Source organism: Sciurus carolinensis, chromosome 5 (genome assembly GCF_902686445.1).
Source record: "Sciurus carolinensis chromosome 5, mSciCar1.2, whole genome shotgun sequence".
NCBI classification, from domain to species: Eukaryota; Metazoa; Chordata; class Mammalia; order Rodentia; family Sciuridae; genus Sciurus; species Sciurus carolinensis.
The window spans coordinates 12,411,324-12,429,165 of NC_062217.1; the positions used below are offsets into that span (position 1 = coordinate 12,411,324).

The 17,842-nt window shown below is 47.0% G+C and overlaps 1 protein-coding gene across 1 annotated transcript in view; it reads left to right on the top strand.

Annotated features, from left to right (window-relative positions):
• The window catches only part of Slc15a1 (solute carrier family 15 member 1), a 51,382-nt gene extending 49,287 nt beyond the window's left edge, over positions 1–2,095 (top strand). Inside the window, exon 23 of the mRNA XM_047553064.1 lies at positions 781–2,095. Within this exon, the coding sequence (XP_047409020.1) occupies positions 781–972 (192 nt within the window). The 3' untranslated portion in view covers positions 973–2,095. The remainder of the gene's footprint in view (positions 1–780) is intronic.
• Positions 2,096–17,842: the final 15,747 nt, after the last annotated feature.

A 17,842-nucleotide genomic window follows, 5' to 3' on the forward strand; every position in this document is an offset into this window, starting at 1 on the left:
CTGCTGCCAACAGCCTCTGGCAGAATGTGTGCTGATTCTTAGTTTCACTTGGTGCCACACTTTGGAAGATGACAACCGAAATGACCAGATGGGGTGAATATATGCACCCGAGAGTGGTTCACTGTTGGAGGAACTATCTTTCCTAGCTCAGTGAATGCAGCTCAATAGCCCTGAACTAGACATGTTATCTGGAAACTTTTATAATACCAGAAGTGAAAGCCATCCTTGAGTGGTAGTAATTTTTCCAGCTAAAATAAAGTGAGGGCTTTCTTGACACTTAAATTCTTTCCTTCAGCACTGAGGCGTCCAAGGCCTACCTCACGGTTGTCTCTCCCAGGCTTCACGTTCCCCAATCTGCTCCCACCAGGGGTGTGCCGTTGCTGCAGGCTCAGGAGCCCAGGGTGCACCCAGGGGTAACGTGGGGTTCTTACCTTGGCGAAGCTCACGCAGTCTTCTCCCGTAAGGGCGCTGCTGGGTCCACGTATCTTACGGCTTGAGTGTCTTAGAGACTTTCTTTCATCTTTCCAAAATCTTGTGTTTCTGTGCCTCCATGCTGTTAGAAAAATATTGTCTGTCATTTGGGCATTCAAGAGAAGCTGGCCAATCTGTATCTGTATCGGTTCCTGCCAATTTTCCATAACAACTTAATCCACAGCAAATTCACCTAGGCATAGCAAGAAAATATACACTCGGTATGCACATTCAGGTGACTTGTTTTGTCTTGTTTTGTCTTGTTTTGTCTTGTCTTGCTCCAACTCCGCAACTCCCACCGTCTTGCAGTGGGCTGAGTACATTCTGTTTGCTGCGCTGCTTCTGGTCGTCTGCGTAATATTTGCCATCATGGCTACATTCTACACTTACATCAACCCAGCAGAGGTTGAGGCTCAGTTTGATGAGGACGAAAAGAAAAAGAACGCAGAAAAGAATAACCTATATCCTACGCTGGGACCCGTCTCACAGACAAAGATGTGAAGGTCAGGACGCAAGTGGAGGATGGACTGAGCCAGCCGCAGCCTGACCTCTGTCCCCAGGGAAGGACACCCCTTTGGATAGCCCTTGATGGGGAAGACTTCAGAATTGTGAACTGAACCAAGAAGGCTATTTTCTAAGCAGCCAGCGACGAATCTAAAACTCTAGAAAAAGTCTTTGTTTAAAGTCTTATTTAAAACACACACTTTTTTTTTAACTCTGAGAGTACACAATGCATTTAACTCTTCTGACAAATGAACGTAGTTTGTGCTAACAATTTTTTAAAAGTAACAGAGTTTTCTATTTTTTTCCTCACACTCCTGAGAAAACAATGTCAAATGAGGCCAGTTTTTGGCCAACACCAAAAGTAAAATCACAGGTTTCAAAAGGGTGTATAGTAAGCACCAGCTCGTATTAACTAATAACTTTATCTATTGGATTTTAGTTTAGTTTCTCCAGTCCCTACCTCTTTTTTAAACTATGTATAACTCCAAAGATCACTCAAGTGAAGGCCAGTAATGATTTTTTAAGTTTTGATGATATGAAATAAATTCTTGTTCTTAAGAGTATGTGTCATTGGGTAGGGTAAGAACTCTTTAACAGGCTGATTATGAAAGCAATGTATGTCCATCAAAATTTTACCAGAAGTTGATAAAATCATTAACAAATACTATGCCCACATGGGATAAATCCCAGGGACATGAAACATCAAGGTTTATTTATTCTTCATCCTATTTTTTTCCCAGGGGGGACACCTGTATCTTTTATTATTAGGATCTTTTTATGTGCACATATGTATAAATCTCATAGTGGTTTTCTGTTTGAAGCAAAAATTCTTCCAAAACATTGTTAACATTTAAAATCTAATTCATACTACAGATACTTGTCATTTAGTCATCCCAGATATCAGACTAAGAATGCTTTTACTTTGACATTCCTATACAAACAAGGGATAGCTCTTAAAACAGACTTGAACACACCTCTGAAGACTGAGGAGGATTAGGAGGAACAGTCTGTGTTTGACCCTTAGGATGTTTCATACACAAGGCACCATGGGGAAACTCAAAGTCCAGAGTGAGAAACCCAAATGTGACTATCAAACCTTGCTTGATGCTTTTCCAGCCTTGGGATCAAGTCCTAATTCCTTAACAAGGGCCCATGAGGCTCTTTTTCCTCTGGACACATTTCACTTCTCTCTACATATTCTGTTCCTTCCTGGAACACATCAAGTTCTACTTTCTAGGTCAAAGGCAAAAAAAAAAAAAAAAAAAAAAAAAAAATCAGATCCTGAGGCACATTCTCTACCATCACCTCCACCCCCTCCACCTGGTTAAGTCCTCTTCATTTTCACATCACTTCCTGCAAGAGTGTTCCTCTCACCCCTCCCTGCCATATTAGGTTGAATTCCTGCTCTGAACTCCCATGATGTACCAACATTGTTGGACCTCAGTGTCTACTGACTGTCCAACTTTCCCTAGATGGAAAACTCTGTATATATCTTGTTCACCAGTCTGCAGAACATGGCACTCTTCCATTTGTTAAATAAATGTTTTTAAATCTTACACCATGAGAATGAGATGAAAGAAGCAGAGAACTAACAAATTTAATGGAATTTAATCAGTATGATTTGACTGAGCCTAACAAACTCTGGTGTAAAAGACTAGATACAGAGGATCACTAATTCTGCCACTCTGAGGATTTTTACCCCCTAGTTTACATACTGTACCTTTGCAACCAAAAGTTGCAGTGATGAGCACTCATTTTGCTATTGTCCTACTCTTGACAATAATTGAAAGAGAGATAATCCTAAATCCTTGAGAGAGGTTCTAATCCCGGCTTGTTTTATAACTGGGTAACGTTGGGCAACTCTTGATCCTTTAGATCTCACTTCTGTGGATAAAGAAAACACCAGGTAATCTGAGACTTCAGAAATCCTGTTTGAGAGTGTCTGACATACGATAGGCTTCCAAATATTCGAATGAACCAAATCTGATACCAACACTTTTCATGCTTTGTGTATGGATAGAAATGATACCCAAAGGATCTTCTTTGGCCTTAGAAGGGCACAAGGAGGGTGCACAGAAGAGCTCGTAGACTTTGCCCATCAGGGTGGACTTTTTAGAAACATCTGTCCTGGCTCACTATCGACCACTTCTTTGAAGCATGATCAAGACAGAGATGCCAGCATGGGGCTGTATGTGTAAGATCTTGGACAATGGCACTTGTCCCATGGTAATGGTGTCGGGGGGAACACATGAGGTCACATCAATAACCTCTGTTCTTCCACTCCTTCCTGGCAGTCTGTCTGCATGTGTGTGTGTGTGTGTGTGTGTGTGTGTGTGTGCGTGCTTTACATCTTTTTCTAAATCCCATGATGATTAGTGTATAAACAGAATAGCACACTGACTTGAACACTGACTATTTAAGTACAATTCTACATCAGGTGGGGAGGGAAGCCCCTAGGACATATTTCCTAGTTCATACCCAAAATCCAGAATACTCTCAGAAGTAGTCACAATATACCCTATGAATATTTTTTATGTTGGCTTATTCTTTTTTGTTCTTGTTCTTTTTAAATATACATGACAGTAAAGTGTATTTTGACATATTATACATAGGTGGAATAGAACTTATTCTATTAGGATCCCTTTCTTGTGGTTGTACATGATGTGGCGTTTTACTGGTTGTGTATTCATATATGAATATAGGAAAGTTATGACCTATTCATTCTATTGTCTTTCCTGTTCCCATCCCTTCCTACCCCCGCCTTCATTCCCCTTTGTCTAATCAAATGAACTTCTGTTTTTCCCTCCCTCCCCCCACTGTGAGTCAGCATCCACATATCAGAGAGAATACTGGCCTTTGGTTTGGGGGGATTGGCATATTTCACTTAGCACAATAGCCTCTAGTGCCATCCATTTGCTAGCCAATGCCATAATTTCCTTCTATTTATGGCTGAGTAATATTCCATTATGTATATATACTGCATTTTCTTTATCTGGAAATTTTTTGCATCCTCACTTTTCTTAATGATAAACAATAGTAAATAACAAGTATCAAACTCTAAATACATGCAGACAGCTTGCTCACAGCCTTCTGAATTAAGTGTAAAGCATGCAGTCCTGCCACAATAGAGAACTTATTCCCACTCCCCAGAGAAAACAGGCACAGAGAAACCAAGTCACCTGCCAAGGCCATCCCTACCATCTGGTTCCAGAGCCCAGGCTGTCAGCCGTACACAAGCTGACTCTTGCTGTCCACGTTTGGTCTAGAGTACAGATTAACTCAATCCTATAATAATAATAATAAGGAAATTTTTTGACCCACACTTTAGAGGGATGGGAACTAAAGAACAGTCATCCTGCATAAGCTGCCCAAGGCAATGTACCCAAGTGGCTGAACCAGGATTTGAACCAAACATGCCTGAGCCAAGAGGGAGACCTGCCTCTCACCGATTAGGCTGCAGTGTCTCCTTTCACTTGTCAGAAAGCAAACCTGTGATGGCTGTGGCCACAGAAAGGGGAAGGAGCAAGGCGAAGTGGGTACAGAGGGCCTCAGAGGCTACCATCCGCCAAACCCCATCAGGGGCGCCCAGGCCTGCCTCCATGGATAAGAGGGCTGTGTGTAGGGAGGCAGGGCTGGAAAATTCAGACTTAAAGGACAGACCAGGAAAGATCAACCACCTTTGCCCTCCTGGAGGGAGCCGGGGCTACCATAAGTCCCTGCTGTGGCTCTGAGTGCTGAACACCACACTGCCAAGGAGGCCCCAGCAGGTGGTTCCCTCAACAAGGCGTGGTGACTAGCCCTGAGCCGACCATGCAGACGGGCAGGGGCTGGCAGGCAGGGCTGGGCAAGACCCCAGGAGGAGCCTCTTTCATTTACTTAATTTAAAAATTCTGGCAAAATATACAGAAGAGAAGAATGGTCATTTGTAAGTGTGCGGCTCAGCGGCATTAAGTGCATTCACATTGCTGGGCAGCCCTCTCTGCCATCGGTCTCCTGGACTCTTCGTCTGCAGAACTGAAGCTCTGTCCCCATTTCACATTCACTCCCCATCCTCCCTCCTCCCAGAGGCAGTCCTCCCTCCCCCAGCCCATCCTGTGATGTCCAGCGCTGTGGGCTCTCCGGACAGTGCCCTGGGTTGGGGCTTTGGCATCAAACCCTGATCAAAGGCATCGAACAGGGAGAAGACCTGGGCCTCAGGGCTGCCGGGGTCATCGGCAAGGCCACGGCCACCACCAGCCCCTGCAGCGGGAGAAGGGCTTTCATCTGGTCTTCCAGCATCCTGGTCCCTCTGGCGGTTCGGAACCGCTTGGGTTTTCACTTGATGTCACGTCTGACTTGTTCTAATGAGACTCCTCCGCTCTGCCTGTGTTTAAAGACTCAAAGGGAACAGGAACCAAATCTGGTAGGTTGCTATTCTGGTGTACTGGAACAAAGAGCCAACACTTCCTAGGGCTGAATGTTCTGGAAGCCCGGGGTCGGGGCGGGGGGTGGGGGTGTCTGCTTGATCTAAATAGAGGACAGTGCCCTGTTTGGGAACTTCCTGTCTTTGGGGCTAAGTGTTCCCTGAACAGTTCCCATTTCATAGGTTGCTCCTAAAAGTTTCCAGTCCCCATCCCACATTAAAGAAGGAAAGAGGCACAGGCCGTGGGTACTGAACTCCAACTTCACAGTGGCCAAGGGGAAGCAAGAGCCCCTTCCCCAATTTATGCACTGGGGCAGAGATGGCTTCTCAACCTCCAGCAGCCCCTGCTGTTCAGTCGGGATTTTAGTCTTCAATAAGATGAACCTTCAGTAAGACTGACCTTCATTGAGAACGACCTTCGGTGAAATTGGCCTTTAGCGAGACTGCCTTCAGTGAGATTGACCTTTAGACTGACCTTCAGAGAGAATGACCTTCAGTGAGATTGACCTTTAGAGAGACTGACCTTCAGAAACCAACTTTCAGGAAGATGGATCTGAGAGAATGACCTTTAGTAAGACCAAAACTCCAGTAAGCCGTGAGTCTTTCCTGGGTCCTTGGCTCACTTTACAAACCTGGATAGAATGCTAATAGGTCCCACTCAGCTTCTAAAAGTCACAACCCATGTTTGTCCACTAATTTTTCACTAAGGACCTATAGCAGGCAGCCCAGCAAAGAAAGAATGAAGGAGAACGTGCGTGTATCTATCTGTCTGTCTTTCCTGAGGAGCTCACAGGAAAGCTGGAACAAGAGAAGTGAAAGAAACCGCTAGCAGAGGTGAGCAAGGTACATAATCAGTGACCCCAAAGCCAAGCAGTAGCCCTTGGGGGACACAGGAGAGCGGGAGGTGCGGACTTTCTGCAGGGAGACCCTGGAGCTGCCCTAAGCAAATGGAGCACTCTGGGCCGAGCGAGTGCTGGCGGGGGGCAAACCGCCACAGGTGGGAGGGGGCCGGAGGCAATAAAAGTGCAGGGACAGGGGACAGGGGCTCCTGGAGGCCGGGCAACCCTGCTTCGTGGGCTGCATCAGCAGCTAGAAAGCTGGGCCAGGTGAGAACCCTCCTGTTAGCTCTGTGACCTTGGCTGTGCCAGAGTTGAGGTCACCACTTGTACAGCAGAGTGCCCACAGCCAGGGCTGGCCTGAGACATCTGTGGCACCAAGCCTTGAGCTTGCTGGAGCTCAAATCACCCACCTGGGCCAGATGCCACCCAGGGCACTTGGGATATGTCCAAGAGAAAAAGATCTGAAACCTTCTAGCAGCAGATGGACCATAAACAGCAAATTTGTTTGATAAGGAAATGTTGGGCAATTGTGTCCTGTGGGAGAAAGCGCGGGTGCTGTGGACCCTAAAAGTCAAGCAGAGGTGGGAGGGCATGCCATCTGGGGAGGGTGGCTGGAGGTCACCACCTCAAGGACGTGAGGGAAGCCGTCTCTGCTCGAGATGAGGACAGAGCGTGCAGGACGGGGGGACAGTTGTGCCAAGGCCCGCTGGGGAGCATGTTTGGGGGCTTGGAGAAGCTGCAGGGCCAGGGGCAAGGGAGCAACCATGGCTGCTGAGGGCAGACACAGAAGGGTGTGCGTGTCTGTGTGTGGGCGCACGTGCTGGGCTTCACAGGCGGTGGGAAGGACATGGGCTTCTAAGAAGTCCCACGAACTGAAGTGTGCTGTGGCAAGGTCCCTGCCGCTGGCATCTCAAGAAAAAAATGGAAAGAGGCCATGGAAGCAGGCTCCCCGGTGACCTTCAGCAGGGCCTTAGCCCAGGGAGGTGGCAGTGGGGTGGTGAGGAGTGGTGGGGGCGCTGGAGGTGGATGGAGCCCGCAGGTCCTCTGGCGGAAAGAGACAGGCGTTGGCTGCTGGCAGCACGGCCCGCCCGGGGCTGCGAATGTTTTGTCTCATTTAATACCCAGTGCAGCCTGTGGGCCGCGCCACCAGCACCCCCAAGGTACAGAGCGAGCGGATGCCTCTGCGGGAAGAAACCTGCCCGGGGGGCAGACACAAACCCAAGCCTGTCCGGGGCTTTACAGTGACTCCCTTTCCCCAAATCCTGGGAGGGCCCACACCTAGGCTTGGGAGAAACAGAGTCCATGTTTGTTTCCAACAGAAGAGAAGCACCCAGCACGGCCTGTGGTTGAGACAGAGGAGCCGCAGTGGAAGCAGAAGTGTCAGCTGGCTGCCGTCTGGGGGCCCCAGCCTGGGTATGACTGTCTGGAGCCCAGGTTCTCTCTCTGCCCATCTTCGTAATTCTGTAATTTGCCTGATGCGTCTCTTCAGAAAGGACCAAGGACACCTGCAGTCCCCTTCACACCTTCACAGTCAGGGACCAGATGAGGCCCCAGAGACAGGCATGCTGCCCACAGGCTGAGGGGCCAGACCCACGAGGCCCTGCCCCTTGCTTCCAGGGAGTGCCGAGGTCCTGTGCAGGCTGTGGCGTCTGAGGCTCCCACCCAGGGCCCCCAGTTGCCTCTTGTGAGTTTGTGACAACGGGCGCATCGTGAACATTCTGAGCCTGTCTTCTCGTCTGCAACATGGCAATCTGGTAATGTCAACCTCAGACAGGTGTTACCTAAAGGGGACCAACCTCCCCATTTGTCCAGGACTGAGGGGATTCCCTGAAGCCTGGGCACACTGGGATGAGTTGGTGGCTTTAGTTTAATGAGACAGGTCATAAAAAGTGCTTGTGCTTGGCACACAGTAAGGGCTCTGCATAGTCCAGAGATGTTTCGTTTCTTCAACAGCAATTACTTAGTAAATGTGTTTAACATACTGGGGGTACCAAACAGTTAATGTCCTGCCTTCATGGGTTCTCGGGCTCTTATTGAGCACCCAGACCAAATCCTTGGGGTCCCTCTGTGATTGGGTTAATGGTAGGGGCTGTTGAAACAGGACAAAGGTCAGATAGGGAGGTAGCAGAAGTCACCAAGCAAAGCAGTCACCTAGGTGTCCTCCTGTTCTAAAAAGTAGGAGCCTGAGAAGCCAGATAGCCCCAGGGTCTAGTCAGATGACAAGTGTTTTGCCAAATGTTCTGAACTTCTGACTGAAGCCATAGCAAATGTTAGTCTCCGAGTTCCCCAGTTTGGCCACAAGATGGCAGAAGAGCACATTTGTTGGGAAATGTGGCAGAAGCCTTTTGTAAAGGTCAGAAATATCATATTTGGATTTTTTTGTGCATACACATCACAAGGCCTCATCAGATACGGATTACGTAGAAGTTTAGGTCTTAGAACTGGTTGTAGTGGACTAGGCCTGCATGGACTCAGGCAGATTCCTGGAGGGTGTCACCAGGTTCAGGAGGCAGCCCCCGGCCTTACAGAGTTGGGAGGAATTCAGGGAAAAGATTCACAAAGAGCACTTCCCATCTGTTAAGAGTCTACATTATTTTAATTATAGCCTTATCTGTTCATTTCTTTGTTCAACAAATATTGATCAAGCATTGCTATTTTGCAGATACTGATGTAGGCCAAACAAACTTATAAATATAGAATATAATGCCAGGTGTCATAAAAGCTATGAAGCAAAAATAAACAAAGTAAGGGAACAAAGAGTAATGAAGGCTGATATTTTAGTCAAATGTGACAAGTGTTCTATCCACTTCGATATCCCGAAGAGGATTCTCCTGCAGCCTTTTCAAGAACTCCAATCTGGAGGCCGGTTGTACAGCAGAATTTCAGAGGAATTCTTTGTAGACTCTCCTGGGATTTCCTCACCTCTCTACTTTGTCACCTCTTGTGTTCTGTGTTCATATCATCTTTGTCGATTTGTGTGGTAATCATTTCTCTCTAGATGATTGTAAGATTATTTCTTGGATTCTAGTACAGGTTCAGTATCCCTCATTGGAAATGCTTGGGACCAGAAGCATTTCAGATGCTGTGGGGTTTCTGGACTACTTGCATATACACAGTGAGATGTGTCCCATCCGGAGGGTGGGACACAAGTCTAAATCTGTGCTTCACGTATGGTTCATATACCACTATGCAGTGGAGGCCATACAGCCCATGTCGTAGAGTGCCTGCCTCTCATGTTGGAGGCCCGGGTTCGAATCCCCAGCACTCTGGGATTGTGAAAATAACAAACATATATCATTATGCCCCCAAGGCGAATTTATATAGCACTGTTAGTGCACCGGTGTTTGGCCTACAGCCTGTTCTGTGAATGGAATTTTCTCCTTGTGACATAATTTTCTACTTATGTCAGCACTCAAAAGTTTCAGATTCTGAAGCATTTTAGATTTTGGATTTTTGGATAGTGATGTTCAGCCTATGATTTTAATTTCATGGTGATGTATCTGGTGTGGGTTCATTTTTACCCATTTCTCTGGATGCTCAGGGGGCCTTCCAAATGGAAAACTCATGTCCTGTGATTGTTGGACACTTTCATGAATATTTTATTTTCAATTTTCTCCTTTCCATTTCCTCTGCTCTCTCCAGAACTCTTACTATTTAGATGTTAATCCTCCTTGACCAGCTTGCACTTTTCTTATCCTGTGTCTCCACCTCCTCCTCCCTCTTCCTCTATTCAATTTTCTTTTGAGATGACCTGAACTCTGTTTCAGACTTTCTTGTGTATTTTTTGTTTCTACCAGCATGCCTTAATTCAAATTGCCTTTTTCATTAGGTGAAGTGTTGTTTTAATGCCCAGCTGTTTCACGGTGACAGCATCTTTGCTTAAAACTTTTAGACCATCAATACGGATATTTTTAAACTGTCTTCCCTGTGTAGCTTCTGTTTCCTCCAAGATGCTTTTAATTTCTTTTCTAATTTGTTTGCTTCTTAGCATGTTTTTCAAATAGCAGATTTTACCACAACTGATGATCCTCGGCTATCAGCTCCTGTTAAAGAGTAGGGGTCAGAAGGCTGATGAGCAGCTTTGTGCCCTTGGCCATGGTCCTCGCTTGGAGAAACCTGGATGGGAAACCTAGAAGACAGCATTGTTGGACCCTCTTCCTTTCAGGAACAGGGCACCTGAGCTCACAGCACCAGCCTCGTGGAGAAGCGGGTGGGATTTGAGGTATGGTCTCCCAGGCCCAAACCAGCCCCTCTCCTGAGTCTAACAGGCTTAGGAAGACAGTTCTTACCAGGGCTCCTTAAAGAGTTGTTCTAAGTGGAGAAGCCGACAGCTAGTTAAGGTCAGCTGATTAGCAGCCATAAGCCACCTGCAGAACATGTTTCTTTGCAGGACACTCATAACGGTGTTGGTTATGAGGAGCTGGGGAGCCATCGGGTCTCATCCAGGGTGACATCTGCGTCCCCTCACTTCTCCTCAGCACTGCCTGCCCCTCGGCCCCCACCACTCTGCACTCCTTGGGATTCCGGACACTGCTGTCTTCTGAAGAATCCTGCTCACACAGACGGGGGGGAATGCACCGCGACCCGGAACTGCTCCTGCTAGTTGGTTCTCTCTCGGCACCACCTAGGAGGGGAAGCACCCTGGGTCTCGCTGCTGTCTAGGAGGTTTGCCACCGACACCTGGTTCCCTGCCAGCGCCTGGCTGACACTTCCCGTGGCCCTTCCAGGTCCTGCCCCCAGTGGAGCCTGCCCTCTGCATGGGACGCTGCTCCTTCTGATTAGCACCAAGAATCCTGTGCCTCTGGCTGAGTTCTAAGTTCAACTCTAGCAGGGTCTTTTCAGGATCCAGCTGCTTAATTGCTGTTTTCTGCTGGGGTCTCAGTTAGTTTCCTCGGGCAGCTGTGACAAGTCAACACAAATTGGGTGACCCTGAAGTAGCAGAAGTGTACTCTCTTGCAATCCTGGAGACTGGGGGTCAAGATGGAGGAATCTGCAGGGCTGTGCTGAGGGCCCCAGGGAGACCATTCGGGGCCTCACTCCTGGACGCTTCTGTGTTGCCAGCCACCCTGATCCTTGGCCTGTAGGCGCATCACTGAACTCTCTGCCTCTGACGTCAGGTGGCCCTCTCCCCTGGGTGCAGTCTGCCTCTGTGTCTCTTCTCTAAGGACAAGAGCCCACTGGATTAGGGTCCCTGCTTCCATGTGACCTCATCTTAACTCATCACGTCTGTGAAGACCCTACTTCCCAGTCACGTTCACAGAACAGGGGTCAGGACTTTAACAGGAGGGGGTTTGGGGATACAACTCTCCCCACCCAGGTCTGCCCGGCACAGGGCCCCCCTCTCCCTCCAGGCCCTCCTGCCCCAAGTCCCCCTGCAGTCCCTCCCCTCCCTCACCCGTGCTCAGTCTCTCCTACTTATTTCACTATCACATCACACAGTGTCTTCTGTCCTGGTCCCACTGCCACCGCCCCAGTTAAGGTGTTCCTTCTCTGCCCTGTCTTGGCCTCCTGACCGTTCAAGTCCCAGACCTGAGCCAGCTGTACGCGCAGTCTGCTGACAGCTTTGTGAGTTCAGACACCAGTCGACACGTGATGCACCCTCACCCAATCAGAGGGAAGGGAAGGGATCCTGTTGGCATCCGGGGAATCTCGGGGTCATAGTCTCTGATCCTCACCCTCACAGGGGGCTGATTAAGGAAGCAGTGCTACTGACATGATCTTCCTATAACCACATTGGTGGGGCATTGGTCTCAGAATGTGACAAGAATAATGTGGATGAAGAAAGACGCAAAGAGAATGAGGGATGGAAAGAACTGGGTCACAGGTGACCCTACAGAACAGCCAGGCCAACCAGCTCTGAGGCCGTCTTCCTTTGGACCTTCTGTGATGTCAGCCCAAAAATGTCCACCTTGCCTCAGTCAGCTTAGGCTGAGGACCAACCGAGGAGGGCTTTCCCTGTTTGTAAACGATGGAGCAGATGGGAGAGCCTGGTCTTTGCTCTTGCCTCTGGACAAGGTTACTGTGCTGAGCAACTTCTGAACAGCTCAGGACTCCTCTTCCATTTCAGATTTAGAATTAAAAATATTAGCATATTATCATGGAAATCATACAGACACTGTTACAACCTAAAATGTGGGGCTTTTAATATCCAAATTAAATATTGAGAATTGAAAAACATACCTTAGAAGAAAGCAAATAGCCCAGATTCCAGCACGAGGCTAAAAATTCCAGGGCCTTCCCTTACTCTTAATCTATGAACCAAACATTTCCAAGGACAGAGGACTCAGAATTATCACAGTAGTTCTGATATAGATCAAAACCATTCATTACGCTCCCTTTCTGAAAAGCAGGACTTTCATTCTTATTCCAGTGTGAAAATGATGAAGTAGTAGCTTCCATGAGAAATGTAAAAGCGTTTTCAATTAAAAGATAAATGTGAGGGAGAGGATTTTATTTCTAGATGATAACAGCCATATTGGTCAAATTAATGAATCCACGTTCAATAGGTATTCAATAAATCATAGTTCCATATTGTAAGAATCATTCTGAGTTTCTTCACTGTACAGATTTGAACATATTAAAATGGTTAGAACTGGGATTTTTAAGACTGAATGAGATGAAAGATCACTGTTGTGGTTTGGATATGATGTCCCCTGAAAAGACCAGGGAGGAATGTTCAAAGTGAAATTATTAGATTGTGAGAGTTGTCACCTAATCAGTGTGTTAATCCATTTGATAGATTCATAATTTGAGTGGACTAACTGGGAGGTAACTGTAGGCCGGTGGAACCTGACCAGAGGAACTAGGTCACTGGGGAGCACTTGGAGATTATATCTTGACCCTGGTTCTTTCTCTTTCTCTCTCTGCTTCCTGGCTACGATGAACTGAGCAGGTTTCTTCCACCACTCCCTTCCACCATGATGTTCTGCTTCATCTTAGGCCCGGAGCAATGAGCTTGGCCAACCATGAGTCTCTCAAAGTGTGATCCCAAAGTAAACTTCTCCTTCCCTAAGTTGTTCTTATCAGGTATTTTGGTCATGGTGACAAAAAGCTGACTGAAACAATCACTATTACAAAAGAGAGACAATAACAATAGCTACCATGGATTGAGCTCTTACCATGATTGATCCACATATATTAACTCATTTACTCTTTCCATATCCCTGTGAGTTTGGCTCTGTTGCCCCATTTTATGGATGGAACTCAAGATCAGTTAAATGACAAACCATGTTTTGGCCATTATGATTTTAATCCTAAGTTCTCAAAGGGTTTTCTCACCATTTATCTAAAACAAAATCCAGGATTTGATTTTAAGAAGGGCTATAACTCAAGCATAAATTGACAAGGACCTGCATTATAAAATTATAAAATTGATCCTGAAAATGGAAAAGACAATGAAGTTATAGATTCTCCCTAAATTGATTTGTAAAGTTTACTCACTAGGTAGAAGAGCACCAGACATTTTTGTTTTTAATTAATTTATTTTGTTTTGGAACTAGATAATTCTAAGATTACATTGACAAACGTGTAAGAATACCAGGAAGACTCTAAAAGAGAGGATCATCGAGGTGGACTACTCTATAAGACAATGTTGAGGACCGCGAGGAGTCTGGGGTTTATCCTTCTTGCAAGTAAGTTACCCTACCACAGCTTCCTGTCCCCGATAGAAGAGCCCTGCATACCTCAAAGTTTCACGATGGGGAAGAACACAGTTTAGGAATCCCCAATCTTTCTTAATAGCATAAGCACACCTCCCCTTCAGGGAGACACTGTCTCTATCTTCCAAGACTGTGCTACACAAATGTCCTTGGAAAGATAGTCTTGAACGCCGCCAGCTCACAAGATGTGCAGGAATGTGGGAGACTCAAAGGTGACTGTCTGCCAAGAGATGACGCAGCGCGCTGTGTGACCTCGTCCTGAGACAGAGAATATGGGTGCGTGAAGAGACAAGTGGAGGGGACCTGATGATCACAACAGACCCAACTTGCACGAGCACTTAGCATTTGAAAAAGCTGTCATCAAATCCGTGGGAGAAAACATGGACTTCTCGGCCAACGGTGATAGGAAAGAGGGATGGTTACAAGGAGGACCCGCATGTACCACTGACAGAATAAGTTCCCAGGGAAGCAGAGACTTAATATCCTTAAAACAGAGCGATATGGAATTATACCCCTGAGAATATGAATCGTGTGTACGGCGCCCCTGGGAAACGTGGGGGGAGTTTAGCTTTATGTAAAATGTCCTAAGTTTGGAAAGAGCTGGTAGGTGTAGGAGGAATGGCAGAGTGGCAACGTTCCCGTTTTGAGCCATCACAGTAATGACTGGCTAAGGCTTACATGATCAAGGGGTGCCAAGGCCCCTGGGGAGTTTGACAGGTATAATGGCTCATTTTGTGTCTATCTGGTGACACCACGTTTTTGGTGGAATACTGTCTTGCACTGTGACCGTATCTTTCACATGAGATCCAAACTTCAACCAGCAGATTTTTAAAGTAGATTTACCTTCATGATGGCAGAGTGGTGCTCGTCTAGCCAGCCAAAGGCCTTAGGAGGAGGAAGTCCACAGCCCCCCAAGTCCACAGCCCCACAAAGAGAAAGGCCTCCAGCCTGCCCTGCACATTTTGGGCTTGACAGTCTCCACAACCACATGACCTGATTTCTTAAAATCTCTCTCTCCTCCCGCCCCCTGACTAATACAACAAGGCGAGGTCTGCTTTCAAAGCCTCTCCCCACAATTAGCTTACTAATTGCAACAGAACAGTGGAGAGAACAGCAGGTTAGGGTTATTACCTTAACTGAGCAATCGGTAATAGTGGGACACACTGACGTCGCCTACCTCCCAATGCCATGCACTAAGAATCCAGCATCATCTCAGCAGAAGTTCTGCCCCAAATGAGGAACCCAATTCTAATCAAGAGGAAAGCTGATCGTAATCACAAGAAGCCAACTGATGCTAAAATGGGAGAATGTCCTATAAAGAAGTGTCCTGTACTCTTAAATAATGCCAATGTCATTAAAGAAAAACAATAAAAAGACACCATGAAAGACAAGAAAAGGGGTGAGGGATGGGTCCTGATAAAGCAAAGTAAAGAGATTTAACAACTAAATGCAAACATGAGCCTGGGCCACATCCTGGATTAAAAGATAATAATAATGCTATAAAAATTACTGAACATTTGGAAAATAGGATTATTATTATTAAATCTCCTGACTTTAACAACTTCTGCTGTGATTAGATAAAAGAATGTCTTCATTCCTGTTTTACACACACACACACACACACATATCAGACAAAGAAAGAATGAAAGAAAGAAGGGTTCCTTTCCTCTCCAGTGGCAGGTGACAAAGGTACAGACTGGTGCATTCTCTAGCTCCTGAGCTTGAGGAGCTGACCAGAGGCAGTGGTGCCAGGGCATGAAGCCATCCCACACTAAGACCCATGCTTTGGTTAAGAACATGTCCTTTGTTTGCATTATACATTGATCTATCCAGAACTTTCACTCATAGTTGAACTCAGGTATTCAGGTATAACAAAAGATCCAAACAGTATTCCTGTTAATGTAACTATGTTACCACACTGGTTCCAGTTAGTGGTCACCTAGTGCAGGAGGTCAGGATGTCCAAAAAGACAGTGAAATTGGCTAGTAGGACATCCAAAATGAGCCTGGTTGCCAAGCTAACTCACAGGCCTCAGCCAAACTCCAAGGCCAAGCTGAACCTCTGGGTAGGCTTATATGCTGCAGACGTTATTCAGGAAAGGTTTCCTGGTCTTTCTACTTGTTATGATTTGGATGTGAGGTGATCCCCAGAAGCTCAAGTGTGAGACAATGCAAGAAGGTTTAGAGGAGAAATGGTTGGGTCATGAAAGCCTTAAGCCAATCCGTGAATGAATCCTGATGGGATTAACTGAGTGGTAATTGAAGGTGGGCAGGGGATGGCTAGAGGAGGGGTGTTGCCACCTGCAGCAACAATCCCGCCGGAAGGAATCGGAGGTGGACTGGGAATGAACTACTATTCTCTTTTTCTGGACTGCTTTCTTGTTTGCTTGCTTGTTTGCTAGTTTATAGAGGAAAAGACGCTTGCTTGCTTTTAGAGGAAGTTTTAGAGGAAGAGAGGCTTGCTACGCTCTCAGAGAGGCTACTATTATCAGAGAGGCTACACTTTCAGAGGAGCTATTTCTTAGAGTTCTGCTGCTTCTTCTTAGAGGTGCGTCCTGCATCCTGCATCCTAGAGGTGCATCCTAGAGGTGCGTGCTAGAGGTACGTGCTATCAGAGGTGCTTCTTAGTAGTGCGTCCCGTGTACTGCGTCCTTCATTCTGCAATCTAGAGGTGTGTTCTTAGTCCTCCGACCTGCGATCTTCTTCCAGGTAAAGAGAATGTCTTATATACACTAAGGCAGCCAATCAGCTTAGGATTAAGTAGCACGATTGGAGCACGCACCATGGTACCAATCGAGAAAGAATGAGGAACGCGTGTAGACCTCGAGCGCGGAAGAGACATCAACCAATCAGGCAAAAGGTAGATCATGCCATGTTAACACTAATTATGCGCCACCTCTTGGCCCAATGCCAGCCGCCATCTTAGAGCTGCTTAAACATGTCTCTGCATAGGGGAGCCTTGGGGGCGTGACTTTGGGGTACGTATTTGTATCTGGTGCATGGAGTCTCTCTTCTTCTGATCATCATGTGAGCTGCTTTCCTCTGCCACACTCTTTTACCATGATGTTCTGGCCTCACCTTGAGCCCCAAAGAATGGAATGGGCTGTCCATGAACTGAGACCTCTGAAACTGTGAGCCCCCAAGTAAACTTTTCCTTCTCTACAATCATTCTGGTCAGGTCTTTTAGTTGCAGCAGAAAAAAAAAAAAAAATCTGACTAAACCACCACTGAAGAGTTCAGGAATATGAGGTACAACAGGATTCAGACCACAGCCCGGGTGACTCCTGGTTCACTGGACACTGCCTGGACTCACTTCAGCATCCTTGGGAATGGAAGGCTCAAACGCACATTCAATATTTGTTTGCTCCTCTGTAGGAACCAGGGCAGCCTCTGCCCTGTGTGCACACCTCTGGGGGGGTTGGCTCTTGGGAAAGGACTGCAGAAGTGAGTGTGTGAATGGTGGCTTGGCTGTGGCATGCCTTGGTGTCATTGCGGGTGAGGCCAGCAGTCACCTGCCTTGAAGACGTCTGGCAATAGCCTGCGGTGAGGGCCAGAGGGTTTGAACTCGTGACCGATGAGATCTTTTTGCAACATCTGAGAGTGTGGCTAGAGACCCACCACAGAGAAGAAGCCTGAGGCTTCCGGGGCTGTTTTAGAGATAGCAGGATGCCCCCTCCACACGGAGCCCTGGCAGCAGCAGGAAGGGCAGGGGCTGGATTTCCAGAAAGGACTCGATTGGGAGAAGACCACTTTGGGGAAGAGGAGAAAATGTCTGCACGAAACACAGACCCTCCTGAGGGTTTTTGCTCTCTACTGGGAACACCAGCTCCCCGTCCCTGGAGAGCGGGGCTTCTGCAGCTGCCGTCCTGCCCTAACTGGCAGCTGACACTCAGTTTTGCTCTTGTTTTCCATTATAGCAGTCTGGGCTGGCCAATAGGGATCTGAGATGAAGTGGGACTGTCCAGGAGG